Source organism: Ixodes scapularis, unplaced genomic scaffold (assembly GCF_016920785.2).
Source record: "Ixodes scapularis isolate PalLabHiFi unplaced genomic scaffold, ASM1692078v2 PGA_scaffold6__148_contigs__length_123643588, whole genome shotgun sequence".
NCBI classification, from domain to species: domain Eukaryota; kingdom Metazoa; phylum Arthropoda; class Arachnida; order Ixodida; family Ixodidae; genus Ixodes; species Ixodes scapularis.
The window spans coordinates 113,143,669-113,169,617 of NW_024609881.1; the positions used below are offsets into that span (position 1 = coordinate 113,143,669).

The following is a 25,949-nucleotide window of genomic DNA, read 5'->3' on the forward strand; positions in this document are numbered from 1 at the left end:
TTTGACTCTTTTCTCGTAGACCAAATTGTTTGACGTTAGGTTGATGTTAGGTCACATTGTGCCACCGTGTCGAGTCCTGGCACCCTGCAATATCACAATGTCCTCCGACCCGACGCCGTACGACATCGAGTTCCCCGCTAAATTTAGCGAGAAAATGAATGAACATGTCCTTGACTCTTTGTAATGACCGTCGGCTTCTAAACAAATTTAAACTACCACTTCTCAAATACTCTATGTAAAGCAGAGATACGGGTCACCGGTAAATGTTTTTTTTTCTCTCCGTACTGTCTAGGAGTCGAGAAGTAGTGACTTTGACATGACTCGCCCAACACCGCTACAATTGGGTGATAAGACCACTGAAATACTTCATGCCTAGATGCCAGCGGCAGGTAATGCCACTGTATCAAAAACGACTGAGGCCACGCTTAAAATGAACTTTGAGGACGTTGACGCCGAGCCTCCATTTACGGTAGCCCTCTCTGGACATTTCTGCCTCTCACAATCCTGTAAACAGCTGTACTGAAACTAGAGGGTAGCAATTTCGACAACTTCCCACACCAGAAAACACTGATCCAGAGTCGAGATTTGAGCGTGCTTGGTCCATTTTTTCACCAATTGGTATAGAAGGCTAGAGTAGACACTTCAGTGTGCTAGACTATTCCCAGAACTTCACATAGAGTTGTGGCTAGACAATTCCTAAAACCAACCAGTTTTTTCTGTTTGTTTTTAAAGTGTACTGCATTGCCCCAAGCCCAGCGAAGGTAGCGGAACGTTTTTTTTTCCCTTCGAGATAAACGCATACATAACAGATGACTGCCGTGCATGAAACAATGAAGAGATTGTTTGAAAATTTGGTTCAATCCAGAAATCATGGCAAGGACAGCTGCAGGCAGTTCCACTAAGAACAGACCTTGCAACGATTCAGAAACCTCTTAACGTACGCCACATTGTGCAGACATGGTTTCCAATAGCGACATCTCTTGAACACGTCCGCCGTAAAGCATGCTAAGAATTTTTCACTCTCCAATTATGGTCGCTTGCTCATCATGCAAACAGAAAGTACAAAAGATTTAAGGGGGAACACTGGTCTTGGAGCTTTCTTTCTTATTCTGTGACCAAACCCATTGAAACTGCATAAGCTTGTTCAGCTTTTTGTGCTGATTTCATATATCTGGTTGTTTTCTCAGTCAGGAGAATTGTCCTCAAGGTAATTAAAACTCGCCTGCCTTCGTTTGGAGGAATGATACGAAACAAACTACTCAACAAAATATCCTTTGTAACACATGGCTAGTTACTAGAAAGTGTAGAGCATACAATGTTGGAAGTACTTTTAAGATAAACACACTATTAATGATTTTAACACATATTGAAGTTCAGTGCTCAATGCATGGCTAACAAATAATAAAACAAAAGATCAAATAAACAATTTTCTGGACTTTTATTAGAAAATCTGCTCTCAACATTGTATGCTTCACACATTTAGCTACACATTTCAGGAAAGGTTATAATTCTATCTGCTCTGGTTGCTGAGATATCTCTCCTGCAAACTTTTCACGAGTCCGAAAATTGTGTCTAGTGAAAGCAATGTTTTAGAGTCAACTTCAACTCACATTCAGCCCGCATAGACATTATTAGTTGATTTATAGCCCACATATTCATCCATGAAATTAGAAGCCTGATGAATTCAGAAGAATAACAGCCATTGCCATTTTCAAAAGAATACAGTTTTAGGACATTTTTGGCTCCAATGACCCATGTCCCCCCTTAACATGGGCAATGCTGAGTTAGGAACATCTAGTGATCTTTTTGATCCCATATACACAGTTCTGAACAGCCACTATGAACATTTGCTTCAATCTTCTAAACATCCGGATTTAACATTCGGTCAAAGGGCCACGGACGACAACAAATACTGAGAGACAAAGACGAATTCACTGACTTAAAAGACGGAAGTCCCGTAAAACACAGAGCCATTTAAACAAAACACCCCAAAACGCTAAGCCCCTGAATGGAACGTTAAACTAAAGGCTAGCAAGCACCTTGCCATGCTCTTGCATGGTAAGGTGTTTTTACCTTACCAGCTAGAGCATGGTAAAGTGTTTGTACCTTACCTAATGGGCCTCGGTGAAACACCGTTCTGAAGAGATGCTCAGCCATTCTGAATCTCGTCAGCAACTAAAAATTTCTAAAATTCAAAATGAAAGAAAAAAAAAACAATGCACAGAGATATGGGTCAATGACACACAAGACGTTACGCCGAAAAATGAGAGTTCGACGCAAACAGTTCCAAAGTAAACACTGAAAACAATTAAAAGAAAAAAAAAAAACCTTTCCCGTAAAGTTAGGCCCTTACTTAGAAGAGCTAAAGGCTCCAGCTCTCCGAAACATTGACATCGATGACAAAACCAGGAAGTCCGTTTGTGTTTAAATAAAGCCGCGCGGTACTGCAGAAACGCGACACATGTGATGCACTCACTGCCTTCCGTTTCCCGCCGACAAACGTCTCTGCATGACCGAAACCGCAGAGCTGCCGTTTCCGGTCTTGCTGCGGTCGAGGGAGTTTGGTCGGAAAAGCCGCGAGGTGGCGAGTAGACACGCTGTGTGCGCGAAACGACTGTCTTTGTGCCTTGCGGTTGATTGTTTGATTAAAACTCGAGTCCTTTCTTCCGCCGGCCTTCCTCAAAAGGCGAGCGGCACAAACTCTTGGGGGCTCGAGAGCGCACGTTGCTTGAGGTGAGCTCGCCTGTAAAAAAAAAAACGTTGGAAAGTGAGGAGACAAGCTCTCGGCCGGCCGAGTTCCAAAACATGTAGATGCACATTTCGACAATTAAAAAAAAACAGTTCTAAAAAGTACCTTCGTTAAAGGAACACTACAATTATTTTAAAACAATTTATTCTTCCTTCTCAGAACTAGTGGACGAGCATTTAGTTAGGAAACAGAGCGTGGCAGAACTAGACCTAACCAGTGAAACTGAAACTACTGATCAAAATCTGTGAGCGAGAGAGAGAGCAAAAGGATGCGACATTCCGACCCAACTCTGACATCGTCGACTGAGGTGGGTTGAGACGTCCCGCACCATACCCGTTTACATTCCTTCTCGCACCACGTACTTGTCGCTACACACCGTTTCACGTTACGATACACCCCAGCATGCTATGAGCCATCGAAGCCAATCCAATGTCGTGTGGGTGTCACGGGACCTTCCGAGAGGGGCGCAGCAATGTGCGGGGTGTGCAGTCACAAAATACTACAGAGCTTGAAAAAAAAAAAAAAAAAAGAGAAAAGTTAAGTTTATTTTTTTTTTGGGGGTCACCATGACGTTGTATACTGGGCTTTTTCGGACAACTCCGCAAGGATCATGCGTGGACCGTAGCAATACTCGCTGCACACGTTGACATCTAAGACTACCGTTTTGAGCATAAACCTAAAACAGAGGGTGCTCTGCACGTGCTTGCCACCTCAGTTCAACCATATACATCTAATCTTCCCCATGAAAGCTAAGCACATGCAGCTTAGTTGCGCCTGCTGTACTGCACGGGAACTTTGCAGACGGTCCAGTGACAAAAAGTTTGTTGCCGACGGCTTTCGGAGTTTTGCCCGGTTCCGTTCGCAAGCTTGGAACCTCCTCAGGGCGTCCGCCAAACCGCTTCTCCCAAATTCGTCACTTCTAGGATTTCCCCGAATATTTCGATGAAAGTCTCCGAACATGGCAAAAGAAGAATGTGCAGAGGTTGGAGTTGCGGCGGCTCTTTGAACCATTACCGTCCAATCTGAGAAATCAGGTTGGCGGCTCACGTCGCCGCCGTCTCTCGCACACCGCACCCTCCCGCCTCGCTGAGCGTTAAACTTGGGCATTTTCTCGCACCTAACCGAGTTTCCAGGCTCTCCAGCTTTTCCAGGTTGGTGGACACCTTACTTGTACGCCTTGTCAAGCCATACGACGAAGAGCAGCCGAAGCTATAGCGAACGAGTTAGAAACCACACAATATACTGCTCCGACGATACGCAACTGCGTCGCACGTTTGTTTCGGCGGCCGGAAACAGGCGACCAGTCTCTCGGCCGTAGATGAGAAATCTAGCCGGTGCAGTACAACCGCTAGCTCGGGGTCTTTGACCTGCATTGCGCGGTAGCGATGCACGACTGCATGCCGGTACGATGTGCACCCAGACCGTAGCAGGCGGGGGTGGGGATCGAACTCTGGGTCCCCGGGCTCTGCAACGCGATCCTTCGCTCCACGCGTTCCCGTGCGCCGACGCGCGCTGCCGCCGATCCCCCTCTAACAATACGCCCGTCGGACCAACACGTCACGTGGTTTCTAACCGGTCCGCCATTAGATCTGCTGGCCCGTAGCCTTGACCGCAGTTCGTCATAGGGAGAGACTAAGTTAACAGTCGCATGGCTGGGCCTCCTGTCCCAACCACGCAACCGAAACAATCCTGAAGCGGCAACGAGCTGCGTAGCAGCCACCATAGCTATTGGATTGGATTCCTTCAGCTTCCTTTTCGTAACGAGCTATCGCAGAACTTTGGATTCGTCGGACGAGACGGCGGGAGAGGTCGCTTACCCGGCGGCGGCCACGCCGGAAATGGCTCCGAGCCCTTCCACGTCCTCTCGCTGCGGACTCTTGACGAAGTTGCGGCAGGACGCCAGCTTGGACTCCAGCGTCTGCAAACCACGGGTGGATGGAAGAGGGGGAAAAGGGGAAGGATGGGGAGGAGGGTGCCCACGTTTGCTTCCATGCGTTTCCGTGTTTGCCACGCCGCACTCTCGCCCTCGAGCATGCATTCGAATGACGACCCACTGTTTGCGGAGGTGACAACGGTGCGAAGTGAAAAAGCAAAGCAGCTGGAGTGAGGATGACCAACGGTGTCGGGAGACGCAACTACTCAAACAATAACAATATTATCGGGAACAATTAAAAAAAAAATCTTTTTTTAACCATGCTGATTTAACCTGAGACTGGGGTAGAGAAGAAGCATCAAAAACGTAGAAGGGACAGGAAAGCTAGAGATTTGCAGACCATTGAAGTTAGGGAAAATAGGAAGTTTTACACAAAGTCCTTGAACTGCAGTAGGCACGACATGATAGTCTTGAAACGATAGGGAAGATACCAAAATGACTTGCCGATGTTACTCTGCAAACTATAACATTGTGCGGCACTATCACTCTCCAATGAGCGAGTCAAATTTGAAACAAAAAGGGCTTAAGATAGCTTCTGTCTAGTATCCGTCTAGATGGAAAATTCAGTAGCTGTTAAAATTTGAGCTTCCAAAACATGCAATTGCTTTAATCATCTACAAGCATGTATAGATTTTTGCCACTTTGTTTTTGTATATAGGAAAATACTCTTCCCCATTTTCCAAGAAACTACATACAAAATTTACTATGGAGGGTTACAAATTACAACTACAATGTACAACAGTGAGTACTACATATAAAAAGTAAGCTTAGGGATATGGAAAGCCAAATTCAAAGGGCATATTAATTTCTTTGTTAGGCATGGCTGTGTTTATGGCATGAAGTCGTCGCAGCTACGAAATACTTAGTTTTCAGGATACATTTCAATGCTCATTAGAAAACGCAAGACTGCTCACATAAAGTCCAATGTCATAAAATTATTAATGCTGCCGAAAACCATAAAAGTAGTTGAGTGAAAGGTTCACTTCCCTACCTTGAACTATACCCCATCTAAAAAAAAACGGAAAACCAACAGAAGAAAAAAAGTAAAAGAAAAAAAAAGATTGTCAGTTGCAATTAAAATTTGGTTGCACGTTAGGAAATGGGTAGCGTTTGCCCGACTGTAAATTGCTTGCATTTTGTGGACGCAAGCACCATTTGTGCCCAGCAAAGGTAAGCGAAGCAATTGGCAATTTCCGATTCTCGGTAGTTCTGTATGAATAGAAGTCTCTCGAGTTTGGCGTATCGACACGTTCCCACCTTTACGACAAGTTGTGTTTTTGCTTAGTCATGAGAGAGTCTATTACTACCGAGAAGCTGTAGTCTCTAAAGACTCTCCACACATTTCACCGAATCAATACCAATGATGAGCACAAGTTAATGATTTCGTTTCTTCTCAGCGAGATGATAAAAGCACGATTATAGTAACAAAAACATTTCGTAGGGGAGGTCAGTAGCAGAAGACAGCAGGGTTTGCCGGCTAGTAGGTCGTGCAACAAGCATCGATGAAAGCCACACGAGTGCATTAAAGGCAATGAAGCGTTAGAAACGCAGAAGTTGCAGTATATTGGAGCAATAAAGTGAAAGAACCAGGGGCAACAAAGACTAAATTGCTTGTGTGATGCTTATCAAAACACAAATCAGATTCATCGCCTGGCCGATCATTGGAGCTACAGTAAGAACTAAGCAGTGTGATGCTGTATCTTCACAACATACAATGTACAAATGTCTCATAATGCAAAATGGCCTAAATGCCTCTTAATAAACCTGTCAAAATATTACGAACAGCACTGCAATTTTAAAGCAATGAGGACATCACATGCGACATTTTTTTAAAAAGCCACATATACTTGTCTATATATTGTGAACGGATCATACCCATTTATAATAAAATGGTATATGGCTATAGGGAGCATGACAACCCAATTTTATCTTTGAAAAGTGCAAAAACAGCTTTCTTACGACATGTATTGAAGTTAATTTGTCATTTACATATCCCTATGTGGTACGTAGCTTATATAATAGCACAATGTTGATTTCAACCTCATAATATGTATTAATTTTTGGATAGACTGAACATTTCAAAATACCTTGAAAGGAACACCGACACCCCAAAAGTCAAATTTTGTTTTGTTGTTTAAAACAATGCAACTTGCAGTCAAACATGCAAAAAATACAACGCGAAAAAAGAAAGTTTTTCATGCATGCCTTTTATTTTTTGAGTTTCTCTCCTTTCAGCTCCTTGCTTCTTTTTATTTTTGATGTAATCGATCATAAAATGTAGAAGCTCCGTAAGCAAAATTTTTATAATATTTAGTTACGGCATTCGTAAGACATGTTTCTGAACGCAATTGTGAACGCATTACGACCCTTCTTTTTGAAATACCGAAAATCAGATTCCAGCGTGATGTCGCCTCCTGGCTTTTTATCTTCCCTCGGAAAACATGGCGACGCTCGACGCATGTAGCAGAGAATGATCGGCGAGTCGGGGAATCTGACGAAGTGGTCTTTTTTAGGTGCCTGACGACCTCCCAGACTTAGAAAAAAAAAAATGTTGAACGGTCGAAACAACTGGATTTGGTGTCTGTGCACTGTAGTTTCGGTTGCGACTCCGTCGTGGCCCCTCACGTAGCTCACCATTGTCCACTGCGCGTTCTCTTCAACCTCGCACCGTTTCAAAACAATTTGAGATGGCTAAAAAGACCCTAAAAGAACTTCAAACTCGAAAGTCAAGCATTCTCTGCTCACAGCGTTAGGCGTCGCGCACGAAGGAGAGGGGTCGATTTTGGGAGGCGGGCGAACACGACACTTTGGGTTAAGAAGGTTCGAGGGCATCAGAAGAACTCAAGTTACAAGACGACTCAGTATTTGACGTCGCTGCACTGGTGTGGATCGCGCGGGAACTTTAAATTCGGCTTTTGGAAATCGTTTTTTCTTTTTTTTTTTTTTTTACTTCACGAATACTGTGTTCCCAAGTTTCGAATTTTGAGGGGGTAATGAATGTCCAGGCATAGCTTTCAATTGTTTCGGATAATAAAAATAAAATGATTTTGACCCATCAGTGCGCCTTTAAGAACTAAAAAGAAAAATAAATACCTTAAAAACACGTTGCAACACAGGCAGCACCAAACAGGAATAAAACATACAAACAATTGTAACGCTTGACATTTTCTGTACAAGGCCCCCCCCAAAATAAAAATAAACATGCCAGGGAAAAAAAACATGCAAACACAAGTTTAATTCTTTCAATTGAAAATCACAAAGCGAGTGAAACAGAAAAAAAAAAAGAACTGATGACAAAGGCAGTTTTGTAAACAGAATGAAGATCTTTGGCAAAGACAAGGAGGAGAAAAAACAAGTCCCATTCACTGTTGTCCTTACGCGCATCGAGACAGATTTCTGCACTTTACGAAACTGAAAAAAGCCTGGAAGGAAAGCAAAACGAAAGAAAAAAAAATATTTACACCACATGCTGTCTGGCAAAGCTGAGGAAAGGAAGCCGCGTTCCACCATTACATCGCCAAATGCAAAAGCTTGGGACGTCGCAAAACCATCTTTTAACCCGAGGTTCGACTTCTGCAGAAAGGTTTAAAACCCCAATTTATTCAGTAGATTATTCCACATCTCAAAACATAATTGCTCATGTTTTTTGTTTTTTTTTCTTGCACAGTATAAAAACAAGTATCTGTTTTAGTTGATTATTTCATCTGTTATCTTCCTTCGCCGAATGGCACCAACTTGGTCTCAATTTCCGTAGATGCAAATCGCAGCCAAACGTTTATCGAATTTTGTGTTGAAAGTTAAAAATGTTAAACCCGCTAAGTAGTCTTGCCTCGGCTGGTTAACGACGTCCCTAGCAAGAACCACAATCAAGAGACACAAGATGCTGGCAAGCTTAATGAAATATACCGGGAGATGGCCCACCCCATGGAGGGTAAACAGAATTAGGAAAATCGGGCGAGCCAACGTCTGGTGCACGGCTCAAGAAAGCTTTACATAAGAATGGTCGCTACTAAGGTTGAAGTCTAGATTACCCGTCTCTTTGGCAAAATCACTAAAGTCCAAGGCTATATCCTTCAGAAAATCACGTTAATTTGTGAAGACCAAGGAATGCACAAATGCCGCTCGAAAGTTCCCGACATACTAATTTTGACATATAAGATGCATGATCACTCAGAGATCTACGCATTTAAAGCTACAAAAATATTGGACCGTTACAATAACTGAAACCGAACACCGAGGAATACTATGTTGCAGCCAAAAACAAGTTACTGGGTGCAGTTATATATATTCAAAAAATCTACCGTAGAAAACCGCATTCGATCATTCCACAAAAAGTGCTCACCCCCAAATTTAAAACATCTAAAACAATATCCATATATGTCAAATTGATGACCTCACAAGTGCCTATCCACATTTTTTTGCAAATATCTTCAAATTTTGAGTGGGCGCTTGCTCAGTATTTTACGATAGTAGCAGCAAAAATAAAAAATTAAAAAATAACCTCCTTTGGCGAGCAATATACCACATACTGATAAATAATAAGCCAAAAACTATACTATAGCAGATCTCAAACACCAGTGCACACAACAACCAAGCACACCTAATGCACATGTGATCCTTAAGAATGTCAGAGAACAGTATCACACCAACCTCAGGCACTGTACGTATAGTGTTAAATTAAATTTCAGGAAGAAAATGAAACTTTTGTAAGAGAAAAAAAGTGTGCTGTAACTATAGTATGTTGCAGGTTAAGAAGGTAGGATGAGGGAAAGGAATGTGGGAGAAGAGGAAGCAAACGGAACGCTGGCGATTTCCTTGCCAGCATTGGGTCCATTTTCTCCTTTCCCAGCTTCCTTTCTCTCGCCCTACCTTCTAGAGTTGTCACCGACTATGGTCAAGAATGCCTCAAACTGGCAACCGAGAAATATTCTAGCTTGTAAGAAAATGCAAAACTCCACTCTCTCCAAGCATAAATACCTTTTCTCAATAAAACAGAGAGCAATTTGAAGAAGTTCTGGCTAAGTTCTAGGTGTGTCAAAATAAAAGTTATGAAGTATGTACGACAAACGTGCAAGAACCAACTTTGTAGCAAAGTCCGACCTCCTGCAGCAGAAGCATTTGGAGTTAACAGAGAGTCAGTAGAATCGGTCTTCCTCGGGTCAAAAGCTTCAAACGAAATTCAATATGCTAATTGCTCTTTCCACCAAACCCCCTACTTGCAACATCATTACACTACAAATATAAAGAGAAGTTACCCCCAAGTCTGAACCTCACTTTGAAGGAAGGACTACCAAACATAGGTAAATGTTCCCCACACTTTTGTAAAAACATAATTTTAGCTTGGAAGTCGCAGACCGAGCTCCTTCAGTGCACATAGTGCTGAAGCTTAAAGAGCAGGCGTAGAAAGAGACAGAGGAAAAATATGAAGATGCAATCTCCACAGCGTATCACAACTGAGCTTTTTTTTAACTTATCCTAGCCTATTCTCAATCTCACCAAGTCAACACAAACATCATTCAAAAGCACAGCATGAAAGGCCCATTGGAAGGTGCAGCACCGGGCAGCTACGCAGGACTCGTTTTAGCAAGGTCCGCATTACTTAGGGAGAAGAAATAAATGGACATTTTTTTTTTCCTTCTATTCTTGCTCCAAAAACAAAGTGCCCGAGAAAGAATGTGTGCTTAGCATCGCTGCATAAACACTAGGCGAATGGGTCTTTCAGGTTGTTGGAGACTGTAGGTGCAAACATTTACACGTCTAACTCCACTGCCACGAGAGTGCGTGCCCCACTTCTAATGTCGCTAATGCCAACAGTTTACGAGCAGGGTTCCCGTGTTTCCGGTACGATACTGACACTGACAGACCCCCGAAAAGTAACACCCGTGCCGGCATTATCAAAATCGGGGAAAACCGACAGACCCTTGAATTTGGGCCATCCTCGAATGAGAAAGTTTGCGGGAAGAAACCTTTATATGCGATCCTATTCCGTGATGGCCAGGTCTGCCCTCGCAGACATTTCGGCGTAGGTCGACGCGGCCCATGTTGAAATGTCTGCGAGGGCTGACCCTTTTTTAGAAACTGCGCTCCTCTTATTGGTGCTGGGACGTTTTTGAAGCGTTGGGGTCGTGCGCACGTCCCCTGGAGATCAAGGAGCCCTGTGATCATGTACCGTTTTCTTCAAAACACCGAAATAAGCACAGCAAACCACTAAACCAGCCAAAAAAAAAAAACAGAAAAAAAACGCATCTCCCAATTTGAAGAGAAACGAACCACAAAAACACGGAACCCTGCTTATAAAATGTGCAGCACAAAGAATAAACATCTTGCAAGGGTCTCAGCCAACTTCATATTTGTATACAACCATCATACACACACTAAAAAAAAAAAAAGAAAAGTCTATTAACATGGTGTAAGCAGCTGGTGCCTCCTAAATACCCTACTCCATGATACAAGCGCATAGCGGTTTGCTCCATGATTATGAAGTATGGCACCCAAGTATTCTGTAGACGTCATGGTGTTGCTGATATATATACAATCAAAGACCGAGCACACCACGCTAAGGTATACTGCCCATCAAATGAACGAAGGAAAAGAAGGAACAAAGGCATCACCAACAGCTGCGCATCTTCAAAGGGCCTACCGACAGGGCTCTTTGTATTTGGGTTCACCCGATCCAAAACTTGGGAGGCAAGTTGAGTACCTTGCTTGGATGAACATGTATCCACACCTTGGGATTATGCCTCTAACACTGTGTGACAACTTGGAACAAAATACCTCAAATAAAATGGGGCAACAACTTGCAAAATAAACAAGAAAAATAAAAAGAAATTCTTCCATTTTTTTTCAGAACCTTTAGCATATAACTTAACCTTCAAATCACACAAAAAAAAAATTTTGCGGTAGCATTTTGGTTGTATCTGGTAAACTCGTCGTACGTAGAACACATTTCTGGATTGGTCAATCCCGGTGCGATCGTTCATGTACCGAATTTTTTTTTACTGTAACTTCCGACAAGAACGCCATTGGCTGTTGCTATGGTCATGTGATGGCTTGCACCAGCCAATAGGAGTGAGGTGCCAATAGCAAGGGAGCCCTGTCACAACAACGCTACGCGATGACCACCACCGTCCGAGATGTAGGAAGTCTACAAAATATGCAAAACCCGGTGGGCAATGCTCAGCAGATGGTAGTCGCATGACCAGGTCAAGTGACTGTTGTTACGCTGAAGACGCCACTTCCATGTCTCTTCCTTTTTTTTTTTCGCGTTAATCTTTTCTTATTACTCTTTGTTGAAATTACTGTTGCGGCAATTTCGCCATGTCGGAGGGGAAACCGGGTTTGGACTGCCAAAGACAAAGAGCCCCATCTACAAACAAATGAACAAAATAAAAATGAAAAAAAAAAAAAAAAAAAACCCAAAACAAATTGAAAACAAGGCATTTTTAAATGAAAGCTAGTGGTCGCACGCCCTCTGTGGCCGCTGCCGTGACGTTGACTCAAACCGTGCGTCGCTCGCAGTGCCGTTTCGACGTCCATGGGGCGGTGTCATGGCCACCGTTAACATGGTCTGAAAAAGTTGGCGTCCACAATTGCTTCTCATCTCGCCAATGCGATCATCGGGCACTTTGGCCATTTTATCTTCCGACGCTCAAGAAACAACCGGGGTCCGATTTTGGTCACAGAGAGAGCGAGATCCAATTTGCCTCTCGCCGAGCGAGCGAAGAATGTGGTTCGTCTGCTACAAGGCGTCATTTGCAGATGCAATTGAAACAAGCAAACACTGTACGTCATCTGCCAACAGACAGAAAAAGAAAAAAAAAACGTTTAGCCTTTCCACTCTCGTGAATAAGGAAAACCAGCGGAGCTGTACTCGATACACTGTGTGCTTCTTCGTCGTCGTCTGTTTTTCGCGCTGTTTCCTACGATGAATTCCCACCAACGCGCCCAACTATCCATTCTTCTATTATAGCTGGAAAAGTTGGCGCCATCTACGAGCGACGGCGGAAACCATACTGGTTGTGTGCTCGCCACCGTCTTTTATAGATGACGGTAGCTGTCCAGGTAGGTTTGTGTCGACATACACGGACACGATCCTGGGGAACCTAGCCCTTAACAGCTCCGCTGTAAAAGCAAATCGTCTGCTACGAATTGAATGCAGCGGCGAAGCGACATAGCACTTGGGGTGGAATTATGAGGATCTGCTATTCTACGCTGGAAGCCATCCAGAACCCTCTCTTATTTTGCAAATCTGAAGTTGTTCTACAGCCTTGCACAAGCCGATATTCGACGGGTGGATGAAGAGGTGCCAAGGACAAGTGCACTAGAAGCCCCGAGACCTTTCTCCCCATTTGCAAGCTGGAGAGTCGTTTGCCGAAACAGTGCCCAATCAAACGGGCCGAAATTTTCTTATTAGTCTATTACGCGTGCCCGGTGGGAAGTTGCGATGCGACGTCCAATAGGCAGCCGAGAACGCTCTTACTCTCACTTCGACCAAAATCAAACCCCAGATGCCGCGTTAACCATGCGCAACATAGAGGGACTCTCTGTGCCAGTCTCATCTTGATGTTGCACAATTGAGCTGTTTGAGCAAATGCACAGCAGGTTTCAACCCAGATGGGATCGAGCAAAAAAACGCGCAGACTACGCAACATAAAAACTAAAGAGTACAGAAATAAATTGTAGCTTTAAAGGGGTCATGAAACGATTTTTCAGCCTTCTCCTGTTTAGCTTTCCCCAACTCACAAATCGCGCATTGTATCAAACAGTTCTATAAGACAGAAAGGAGGGAGTCCTCTTGCTCGGATCCTTGTCTATGTACGCGGACACAGCCATTCTCCTCCCAGAAGATTAGACTGTCGCTCAAAACTCGGAACAAAAGTTGCTTTCCCTACTCCGTTCACCCCTAAGCTGACAGTGCTGTGGAAGCTATGTGCTCCTCGGGCCAGCCACACTTTTGCCACGTGATCACGCTCCCTCGCGCATACCCACGCGCAGAGAATGAGGCAGGTGATGTAACGTAAGCAGCTGATTGGTCCGGCAAGCGCTTAGCTTCCACCGCACTGTCAGCTTAGGTGTGAAGGGAATAAGTGAGGTCCGGTGTCGTGCGACGTGTGTTTGAACCTGGTGACGCGCTTTAGGTTTGCGGATGTATCACAGTGAAAAGGCAGAGAGCTTTCAAAGTGAAGGAGGTACAGAAGTCTGCTGCGTTTTCAAATTTTCGCACTGAGAGTAGGGCTTTTGTCTTTCTACCTTCTTTCTTCTGGCCCACTAAACGATATGGTATTAGTAAAATCCCAATCTAAAGTCCTTCATCCCAGCCCAAAATTCGTTTCATGGGACCTTTAAGTAAAAAGGCACAATTCCTCCTACTCCTAACCTCAGATCACTCTAAACACTGGTTTACACATTTGCGCTCAACCGGTCGCGACCACTTACGAGACAGCACATTGGTGCCACCTAGTGGGTAGCACCGGAAGATTTCCTATCTGTGGACACTTCCAAATTTTACGAGCATCACTCTGTCGCCCGTGCTTGAAATAATTCTGACAATGTTATAACCGCCGTTCTCAAAGGTGTCGATTAGATTTGATTTCGCAAATGCGGGAAAACCTTCGGTCTAGTCGCACGACCAGACCGGAGGTTTCGCACCATTTGCGAAACCCAAGGTTTCGCCAATGTATTCCAGGGCTACCCAACAGATGGCGCCAGCGTGCTCCATCGTCGCGAGCGGTCGCCAGCGGTTGCAACACGGCCGATCACACAATAACAAAAGTGTGAACCGGGCTTAACCAGTTTTGGCAAAGACAAAAATGCATACAGGACAGAATGTGCGTACAAACTGGCCATATGTGCCAATCCAAAACGCTGGACTCTGTGCTGCCGGAAGCTGCCCGTCGAGCGTTTTGCGAAAGCGAGCGACTAACCCCACTGCCTACGAGCGAAGCGAGACGGAAGCAGCAAAAAGCTCTGGAGTTAGAGAGCAACGGCCTTGCACGTTCCGTCGACGTCCTCGATGCCGAACTGTAGTTGCGGAACGAGACACGGGTGGCGTACGCTGCAAAGGCTCTGAGCAAGCACTGCGAGGTTGTTATACATCCACAGTGAAGTATGTAATCAGCCTCCATTGCCACAGACAATGAACATCGCAAGGACACATGTCCTTTAAGGTATGCAGACATTAGCCGACCAAAGCGTTTACATAAAATAAGAAAAAATGTTAGGGCTTCAGTACACATACAAAGATTAATGCTTCATCCCAATTAATTCTGTTTAAAAACACAATTTTTCTGGATTACAAAAGGAAGCTTATGTTGCCCTTTGTAAACATGGACTTTACTCTTTCTTCGATATTTTAAGTACACCACCGAAGGATGGAACAACTATAACCAGAGAACATCCAATTTTTGTGAAAACATGCATCCTTTCTTTTATTTCAACCCTGATACATGGAGGGTACAGTTTACATTCATTCTCCCAAAAATAGTTCATATACGCGATTTGGCTTCGAGGAATCCAAATCCATACAACAAGAATCGATGCAGCCCAAGCTACCCGAGACAACACATGTAAGCAATAAAATATGAGGCAGCAACTGCAAATTCCCTCAAAAGTACTTCCCACTAAAGATAAATGCACACTGATCTGAACATTAAGATGTCTGCTAAACAACTGCATATAAACTCGTAAAGTCATTTTCATCGCTAAGGGAACGCTGATCATAATCTGCGATCCTCCTCAAATTGCTTACTATTCCCGACACATGCGGTAATTACCCAACAAACTATTTTCAGGTGCAAGATTTCAAGTTGTCATATAATTGTACCTTTGCATATCATCTCGTCGTAAGCAGCAGTGCTGTAATTCACTGCACAAGTCAATAAGCTGAATTCTTTACAGAATGAAGGTACACAAAATGACAGCTACAGGGTATCCCCAAAAAATGTACAGTTTTTTTTTCACCGCAAAAATAAACTGCATTGCCGAACGCTCGTTCTCCTCCCAACTGCAGCGAACCAGATGCCAGTTTCAAGTTATGCAATTTTCTGAAATTTTCGGTGGGCAAATGGCAGCAGACCGAGCTCTCTGATACGTGGCGCTAAACAGCGCCAGTTACCAGAAACAAGCAAAAACAGGCCCATTCAAATTAAAAAAAATCCCTCCAACTTTTAAACGAGACAATGGTTCGATCCGCCACTTTGGCGTCCGGATCAGGCTGCTTCGCACAACATTTGGGTGGAGAAAGGCAAAAAATAATTAATTTTTGCGTTGAAATCAAAACAAAACAATTTTTGGGGGAGACACGCCATAGTATATGCACACAGCCCGAAAATGTAAGTACAAACAAGCTACCACCATTTCTTTTTTCTTTTTTTTCAGGCGCCGATTTGCGGTGCTAACTTAAGCAATGAAATTTGATGTCCCTTTTAACTAAGATGACAAAAAGCGCTGAGCTTGTGTTGGTGCCAACAGTGTCACGCTGTGTTAATGCCTCAACACTATAAGAAGCAAACTAACATTGCAGTTATTGCAGCCGGGACTACGTACTAGACTGGGAGTCAAGATCTGTACTGACAATAATCTCAATAAAGCAGCTACCGTAACAGTGCTTGCAAAATTTTGCCCCTCCCACAACCTTTGCATAAGGAGAGCTTATCATACAAACGAGTTTTACAAGCATACATCGTGTAAATTACAAAAAAAAAAAAAAAAAAAGCATTCTGCAAACTTTTTATATAACAACACTTTAACAAAGACCCTTCCATCCTATGGTTACAGCTTTTTTTTTTCCTTCAATTGAATCAGCAGATGTCAATTTATAATTTGCCTGAAAATCTTTGTCTGCTATACCCCGGCTCGTCTGACAAAGAGAAAGAAGGCTTAAAAAAATATAAAATGACAAAAGTACTGCGGTTACCCGAGCAATAGACTCGCTACCTACAAACAGGGACCCTGCGCCCACTTTCATGTAAAACACAAATACAGCCAATCGTCGCGTAAAAAAAGTGGTGAACAACGAAGTCGAGGTCACTATTCCTCGTCAAAATGTGATCTGCACAGATAGCATTTCCGCGCAAGGACACTCTCCCCGTCCCGTAAATCGTGGACATTTTATCGTGAATGATGGCGACCGGTTATCTGCCCGCTGCAAGGAAAAGTGACCCTCAGGCTTTGTTCGCAAGCGGTACGTGTATTACTCGAGCAAATACGATAGCTCCGTGCAGTCTAGGATCGTGCAACACAAAAATGTTCGATGTAAGGTGCACCAGGAGACTGCCCCTCGCTTAAAAATCTCAAACTCGTCAAGGTGTCAAAGCCCCATCACTGCGCGAAGCTGGAGATCTTCCTTCGATGATGCACACATAAAATGAACCCAACTTACAGTGCAGCCCACTTGCAACAGCTCCATTTATGAGAACACTGCTGTTCTAGGAATCTGGTATGTATAACACTAACCATTGAATTTGGGGCATGGCTTGCCAGGCATCAAAAATTGGCTCACTTATTGCTAGAATTCAGTGTTTTTCGGACTTCATTTTGCACCGAATTTGGAGGGCGTTTTTTGGACTTCATCTTTGACCGGAAATTCTGAGGTTATCAAAGTCTATTTTCCTTCAATTCCAAATTACACCTGGATATATATCCGGGTGTAAACCTGTGCTAGCTTAAAAAGAAGGAGCTCGTATCAATTAATATTCTTATAGCTGAATTTGACATTGCTGCCAGTGCCTCTGGCGATACCGACTTTCGATGAACTTCAGGAGGTAGTCGCCAGGAAGCCCGAATTCATCCCATCCTATCCATTGACCTACTTCGTGGCTGCGCGGGGTGAAGTGGTAAAAGGTATGCAACACAAAAGCATCAACAGCCCGACCCCTCTTCTCCCTTCCATGAAATCTGTACGATTCACCAGCTTTCACAGTTACAAAAAACGCGACCCTCTAAAGGCCGGTTTGCACCATTGTGATCAACTACGACCCAGTCCAACGAAACTGGGCTTTAGGCTGCTCACGACCTCTGCTGCTGCGCGGCACTGACGTGAGCAGTCACGAGAGGCTCAAAACTGGTTTTGCCAGGACCTGTCATAGTCTGTTGCAACAACGTGAACCAGCCTTGAGCTTCCCAGCGAACGCCTCCCAAAGTTTCATCGATTTTAAAGGTTTCAATGTTTGTCGAAGTAACAGCCGTTTGCAACTTTTGTCGCGGGACAGACGAGTATTGCCGATGCCATTGACGCCAATGCCAAATCCAGCTGAAGAAATATGGGCCAAACTGGAAACCTCGACGGTGGCTTTTTGTCTTGACCCAAAGGACCCGCTGTCCCGACGAACCTTGACGAGATAAGCGGCAAGATTCCTTTCGTCAATGGTCGGAGATTCGAGACAAAACAGGGGCGACATTTTCTTAAGATCATTGACCCTGTGAACTGCCTAAACTTGATTGTAAAAGACAATTTTTTTTCGGTGCGAGTGTGTATGTATGTGTGTGGTGAAGAGGGGCATTGGTTTATCGAAATTGGGAATTTATCGGACAAATCCAGATTGAGGAAAATTTTACTGGCGGGCGTTTTTCGGATGTATCCGAAAACACCGAACCCTACTTATAGCGAACAATGAATTTAATGACATGAGTCATGTCCTATAACTAATGAATGTAGTGCTACATTCGGAGTCCGTTTTAAGTGAACCAATGTTAACGTCGGGTAAACCTACTGTAAACGCAAGTTTCTTGTATCGAAAGTTTCTTATAAGTGGAGATGTTTACAGTAAGTGGGTTGCACCGCAAAATCATCCGGATATTGCGACGGTGCTAGGCAACGCTAAACTGGGCCAGGTAGCTTGGCCTCGACCGAACTCTGTGCTCGACGATCGGTTCTCCGTTCTGGTCGAGACGAACTCTGAGCACCACGATGTGGAACTGAGCCATCAATCGTTCAATATCGTTAAGCAGCGAGTAGTTTTTCAAGCCCATAAATCGTTAGTCAGTTCGAACGAAGGTTTGGTCGTCGTAGCGTTTCGGCCCAACAGTTTGCATTTCAAACGAGAAGCGAAGTTCATCCCACGATTAGACAAAATGGTGAAGGTCATTTTACGAGCATCAGACAAGCAAAATTGGTGTTTATCATGGGGCGACCAGATTAGGAATAACGATAAGTGGCAATTGCATTGGTTGTTTCATACAAGCATTTGGAAGACGGTAACGGATTTGCGCAACGCAGCAGAAATATTCGGCGTACAATGAACAACGCAACGATTAGGGAAGCGATCGATCGCGTTTGGATATGGGTGGTTTTGCCATGATGTTTCATGCACCGGGATTAATGGGAGCAGTAGTTAGTGGTACCGGTTTCCAGTGGGAAGTAGTGCAGTACATTAATGTAATGATTGTACACCATCATAGTTAAGCCGTTAGTATGGGGGAAGAAAAAGGATAGGAGAGGGGAGAAAAAAGAAAAGGAAGCAATAAGTAAACGACGATAGAATCTTTTTCTATAGAAAATATGTTTGCAGGCATTGCCAAATGCGGATGCAGAAAGCTTTAGCCGGTCCTCGGAATACACACAACTTAAAAACAATCTTTTCAGGAGAGGAAACTAAAAAGTTTAATGAGACAATGCAAAAAGAAATGCATCGTTCAGGTGCCGCCATCTCGAGGAGTAGAAAAGCATTCAGCACTTTTACTATAGCAAAGTGTCCCTCCCCACTAATTATCTAAGTACAAGATAATGTCAATGAGTCAAAAAATAAAGTAATGACAACTTAGATTAGAAAAAACCGGGCAAACTGCCGCACATCTATTTTACGTCATTACACTTTCACACAGATATCGCACCCTACGGAAACAAGCCACAGTAAGCTGCGATGAACTTTGACAAGAAGCTTTTGAACGCCACAAATAATGCTGAGGCAAGTACGAAACGCAGTAGAAAAGCTACAACGAGACACCTTGAACGAAGATAAAATACTCCTTTCATTCCGATTTGAGATCAGCATCCGGTTAACCATGACAACGGCTGTATGCTGACTAGAGAATCCTCTTGCAAAAATAAATATGGAACCCGAACAAGCATGTTGCTACTACTAAAAAAACAAAGATATACTGTGCCTTTCTGTCATGGCGCCGTCAAAATCTGGAGTCATCCTGAATAACTGTCGTGTAGATTGCAAGACCCGTTGTATAATTTTTAAAATTTTTCGCCAATCCCGGCGTTTTTGATGCTGTGCATGCAATCCACCCTTCAACCTGGCTGAGCTGCAGAAATAACTTAATCCTTGTTCAGCTTCCTAGATGCTGCTATGAACTTTAGAAACGCTGAAAATGCTATAAACAGCCTCGCCGACTGGGAGCTAAATCCTGGTTTTGGTTGTTGAGAATTCTCGGCTTTTCAAGCAATTCCTGCTAAAACAACAATTGCAAGAATGATAATATTGTAAGAGATTTCTGCAGCTCGGCCAGTGTAAAGTTGCACGCACGGTGTGAAAAACTCAGAGATTAACGAGAAATTTTAAAAGTGATACGACAGGTCTCTGCAATCTACACGACACTTGCACTCAAAACTGAGCATCGAATTGGTCGAAATTGCAGATCACTAGGAAATTGAAGTGACACCATTTCCATGATTCCTCTAGTGCAAGCCAGGGCACTTGGGGGATTTTTAGCAAAGTGTCTCTTATGTGATTAAATACAAAGAAACTAGGAAAACCAGGAAAATATTTGAGTTTTCAGCCAAATGTAAAACAAAAAGAACTTTACTGAACCTTTTAGGACTATGAAAATTTTTTTATATGCTAACCAAAAATTAACATAAAACTTGCACCATGTACAAATGTCTTTTGCAATAAAAACGAAATGAGGGGCTCAATTCCATAGAAGACTGGGTGGAACACTGTCGGAAATCTCCACACCAAGATTGTTTTTTTGAGCAGGAGGTCTCGCACAGTTTAGAAACTTTGAATTATGAAATTTGTTTTACTGTCGCAGATTCGAATTTCAGAGAACCATTACCGACTCTCAAAGACCACACAAAAAAAAAAAAACAGCCTTACAAAAATGCAGCAGGTACAATCCGATCTTGGCGAAAAAACCTCGGCACATATCGCGACCGTCAGCTCGAATAAATGCAACGAACAACTACGAAAACAAATCGCAACCGGCACAACACAGCCACAAACGGAAAGAGAACCGATGCTAGAAGCCTACGCGACTACCGACCCATCGTCTCGCCCAAACGCACGACGCCGGGAGTTTCCAGTAAAAGACTTAACAAAATTGGCATCGGCAACCACAAGTGCACGGCAAGAAGCAAAACACGACCCGGCAACCACGATGCAAAAGCAGACCATGCACGCGCAGAAGCCCATGCCCCAAAAGCAGCCTTGCGAAGAGCACGTCGAGAGCCTTGGAGTTGACGTAAACGTCTTGGGCGGCCTCGGAGTTAAAACAGGCTACTGCCTGCTGCGTCACATGGTTACAATGGGACTCCCATGTTCCGTCGTGGGTCCTTTACACAAAGTAAATTAGAAAAAATAAGTGTCCTAAATGGCTGGCGGGATTCCAAACAAATCGAGAGCTAGTGTAACTCGAAGGCAGCTCGGAGCAATACCTCAAACAAGTCTTTGTCGAATGCTCAGTGGAAAGATTTAACCAAACCATCGAGGGGAGACGTCTAACTGCGGAAGAAAGGTTTGCGTTGCGACGAAAATAAGGAACCCCTTCCCGAAAAATAAGGAACTGAGTAGTTTGTGTTGTTTTAAATTATCTTTTTCAATTTTCACTCTTCAAGATCAGCATCTCCCTTAAAGAAACTGACCGGCAAAACTAAAACTGAAAACTAAAGGATAACGAAGATCAACTATAAAATAAATATGCATTCAGATAAACCGTTAGCATACTGAATAACTTCACCAGAAATAAAAAAAAATTCGTTTTTTGTAATATCTGTCATTAAAGCAGTATCAAAGATCATGCAAACTGAATCTATGCACCCCAAGTATCCTAGAAAACTCGTATTTACAATCACCATCTGACCTTCTTCCCCAATAAAAATGGGACAAAGCATGCAACATCCCTTCTTCCAAGATATATTTAGGAAACGAGGCACGAATCTGTTGGGTCTCAAGTTTATTGAATACTCTGAGTAAAAATCTTGCTCAAACTGGCTATCTACCACTCAAAAACTAGGACTCCATTTCTAAAATTCTAAAACTATACAAAAAAAAAAAACAGGAACAAGATTAGAACCTCAACAAGATCATAACTTTCCCATAACAATGTGAATATGCATCGATAAATGCAACAAACAAAGCAGTCCTTAAAACTTTATTAAATAACACCAGACATTTAAAACTTAAACTAACTGACATCCAACAAATAGTCCACAGAAACTGATCTGCATGCCTAACAAGCCAACCAATAAAAAGTGACTAGGGAGTTCCGAGATCTATGGATTCCCTACACAAGTTGAAAGCGACACAACAAAGCGGTCCTGTCATAAATAATACCACACTTAAAACGGAGACTGAACCCAGGTCAAATAAATAAACTATACAAACAAACGTGCACACCTAAAAGGCCAAACAAATAAATTAATAGGGAACTACAAAGATCTAGTAAAAAGAGGCACAACAGAGCAGTCCTGCCATAAATAATACCAGACATTTAAAACCGAGACTGAACTGAGGTCAAATATTACACCCAACAGGCCAAAACAAATAAAAAGTTAATAGGGAAATGGGGACATTCAGGAATTTCCTACACAAGCTGAAAGAGGCGCAACAAAGCAGTCCTGCCATAAATAATGGAGACTGAACTGAGATCAAATAAATTAACAAGAACAGATCTGCACACCTAACAGGTCAAAACAAATAAAAAGTTAATAGGGAACTAGGGAGATTTAGGGATTCCCTACACTAGGAGGCCGACGCAAGTGAACGAGGCCGGGGAGGAGTCGCAACGCGGCCTAGCGGGATCCTCCGAGCTGACCAATGCGTTGACGTCAACGGCAAGGCTCGAGCGAACGCGGCGGCACAGGCAGTGAGTACTCACGCCCACTTTGCGGAGGAGGTCCCCGACAATGTTGAGGGCGGAGACGCGCGCCGAAGGGGTCAGCGGGGTCTGGCAGCCGGGGACGCCCGTCCCCGCAGCTCCGTTGCTCGACACTGCGCCCAAAGCACCAGAAACTTAGAGGAGCGACGCAACAACTTTTTTACCTCCAGTAAACAACGCTTAGAAGTATCCCCCGGGCATTCGTGACCTATAGTGATGGAAGCAGCATTTGACATTTTGTAGCAAGTTCTGTAGCAGGCAAAGTACTGGTTTGGGGCAGCCACCGACACTCTAAGGAGCAGACGCCAACACCTGTTGGCACATCACTCAAAAATGAAAAAGATATTGTATCGCTAAACAAGTTGATCTATGATGATATCGCATTGCTCTTTGATACTGGACGATTACTTATTACCTCTTGTAATAAAAATTAGGTAGGGCACAAAAGGAACACAGAGTCTTATTTTTAGACTAAGTTCTTATCTGAGTAAGCTTTATTTACAATGGGTACTCAAAAAATGAATCTTGGAGCAACAGTTCAGTTTGGATAAAGCCCGTTTTCTCTTACACTTTTACGCCTGGTAGCTTATGTAGCCTGTAAATATAATTGATGTAAAATGCCTTCCCCCCAAGTTTAATGAAGCTACCAAAGTCAAAAAACGAATAGTACTGAGCCTATCGCACCACCCCGGCGCTCAACCGTGTCAGCCGCTTCTAATCTGATGCAAGGTGGTGAAGCTCGATGCATGCATGCCGGTGACAGGCAGCACAGAGGCATGCGGCAGCCACGATAATCAAGCGACCTCATCAGGAGTGGTAGGTCGACAGAGTGTCGCCATACAGATAGCGTTTGAACAAACAGGCAGTTTGAAAAAGCAGACAACAGCTAGAACATGAAGAGGCACTGCTTGATGATTATCCCGAGTTCATGTTGGAACAAAAGAAATAAATCTGACAACCACAAATCTCAGTGAATTCGACCCAAAGTGCTTCCCGCACAAGCCATCGAGGTTCGACGGCGTCTGGTTTCAGCTTTACACGGGACCTATCCCCGGTCTAGAACAAACCGGACAGGCAGAAAAATCGTGAAAACCGATCGTGACAACCGATCTTGACACCTATCCTAGCTCTTTTAATGCAGCCCCAGTTGCCGCGTTTTGACGAGAAGACAGGTTGTAGTCCGGTTTCTTCCAAAGCAACACAGCAATGCACGACCCGCACGGCAACTTTTGCCCACGCGCCAGACTGGAAGTGCACCCGAAGTGCCACCATTGCGGCGTGACTTAACACAATCGAGTTCGTGTATAGTCCCAATATTATGCCGTTTCTATGGAAAGTTTGCCAGGCCCGCACCAAATGTCGCAAGACACAAGCCGAGCAAAGCCAAGAAATCTATCTAGCTCGCAAGACGAGTCAAGCAAAGCCAAGGAAATGCGCGGAGACCGCAACGCACGTTTTGAGGACGAGCTGCCGCTGTTTTCCGTGGCGATGCGGTTAGAATCCGTCGCACCGCTGCCGCTTCTCGCAGGCGTGCAGGGGACGGCGTTGGCGCCGGCGACACCGGCAGCCGCTGCAGCTTGGGCCTCCTTCCTGGCTTTGTAAGCGGCTTCGAACTTGGCCAGCCCGCTGGTACCGTTGTCGGGGAACGGCGTCTGCTCTTCCTTGTGCACAGACTGCTGAATCATCAGCTCCTGCTTCAGGTCTGCAAGCACACGAGAAATCCCGCCAGTCAAAAATACCCCCCAAAAAAAAAAAAAGATTGCAGAACACAAGTGCATACTTTACAACCAACGTTTTTCAAGTGATGAGCGTAGTCTGGGAAGGCGTTGTCTGCGCGCAAGTAATGAAGGTCAGCCTAATGTGCCTCTACCCGTGAGAACAGATTGGCATCGTGCCGTCGTATTAATTTATTGTGCTTAAATTTAATATATTGATGTATGTCTCAGTGGTGATTTCAAATAGGCAAATAGTTTTCAGATAGCTGTACTAGATCCTGAGTTATCAATAAATTTGTAATTTTAATTAGGTCCTCCTTATGGGTCATTAGCATAAAATTCTTCAGAATATATTAGAAATTTTTATAGAATTGCATTCATCTAGACATGCTTTGTGTGGTGATGGTATTTTTGTTGCTTTGTATGCCATACAAGTTTAATTAATTAGCCTTAAAAAGATATTGCCTCCATTTTGTGCAACTTGATTGCAAACGTTTTTTTTACCCAATGTAACATAATTAAATCGGACTTAAAATAGCATCACCGCACAAAACATCCCTTGGTGAATGCAATTCTATAAAAATTTCTGTAACATAGTCTGAACAGTTTCCCCGAATTTCCATGGCAATTCATGGTTCACTACAAATTTCCCAACAATGCCCGGGTCTTTCCTCATGATGACCAGCCATCTTGCCATTTTTCTCCAATAACTTGCAACATTACAACTCCCAAATCGGACAACCATCTCGGCCCCTCTGAGTCCCAAACTAAGTCTGAAACCAAGTTCCAGACAACCGGAACCGGACCCACCTCCACTGACACGGAAGGACAACGACTTCAACTTTGGGGATAAAGGCTCGCCAGCAACACCGGAATTGCTGGGGAGAATTGCCCCAGTTTTTCCCGAATTCCCCCAACATTTCCCTGGCAATTCCCGCCCTTCTTCCCCGGATACTCGGAGAAAAAAAGCGGCTCACCTCGCGTCTCGTCCTTGAGCCTCTGAACCATAAAACCGAGGGCTTCCTTCTCGTCGAGCTCGTTCTCCAAGAAGGCGTTTCGTTCGATCGCCTACAGAAAGTGACAACACGTTAATAACACGACACCATCAACTCAAACGAGCCATTTCTGGCTTTTTTCTTTTTCCTAGTTTCTTAGAGAGCCAAAGAACCGTCGTCAAAACTACAGGGACGTGCGACCGCCAAGACTGCGGTCGTCGTGCGAAAATCGGGCGAGGGGCACTTGTTCGGACACGGTAAACGCGCCAGTCTGACGCGATTCAAGCATCGTAAGAACTACCGGCGCAATGGAGAGTGCTCGTTTGGGGCACAAACGCGTCCGACCCTCTTTGAGGTTGCGTAACACTCCCACGGCCTTGGATGGGCTCCAAATGCTCCAACCGTCCACCCCAGCCAGACGTAAGGAGAGACAGAGAACAATGTCCAGTCTTTCGACGTAACCACGTTAGAACTGAGCAATGCCCGTCGCACCTTCATTTAAGAAGTGTGAGCAA

General features: G+C 44.0%; 1 protein-coding gene across 3 annotated transcripts in view; it reads right to left on the reverse strand.

Annotated features, from left to right (window-relative positions):
* Positions 1–25,949, reverse strand: part of LOC8042541 (nuclear distribution protein nudE homolog 1) — a 30,330-nt gene continuing 4,381 nt past the window's right edge. Inside the window, exons 5-9 of one of the 3 annotated variants that reach the window (XM_029970981.4) lie at positions 25,417–25,507; positions 24,178–24,426; positions 22,725–22,837; positions 4,567–4,667; positions 1–2,743 (exon numbers count right to left, since the gene is read on the reverse strand). In XM_029970981.4, coding sequence (XP_029826841.2) covers positions 2,680–2,743; positions 4,567–4,667; positions 22,725–22,837; positions 24,178–24,426; positions 25,417–25,507 — 618 coding nt within the window. In that variant the 3' untranslated portion in view covers positions 1–2,679. Of the gene's footprint in view, positions 2,744–4,566; positions 4,668–11,472; positions 12,250–18,199; positions 18,597–22,724; positions 22,838–24,177; positions 24,427–25,416; positions 25,508–25,949 lie in introns of those variants that run through there. The other 2 variants (XM_040503346.2, XM_029970983.4) reach the window with 2 other exon arrangements.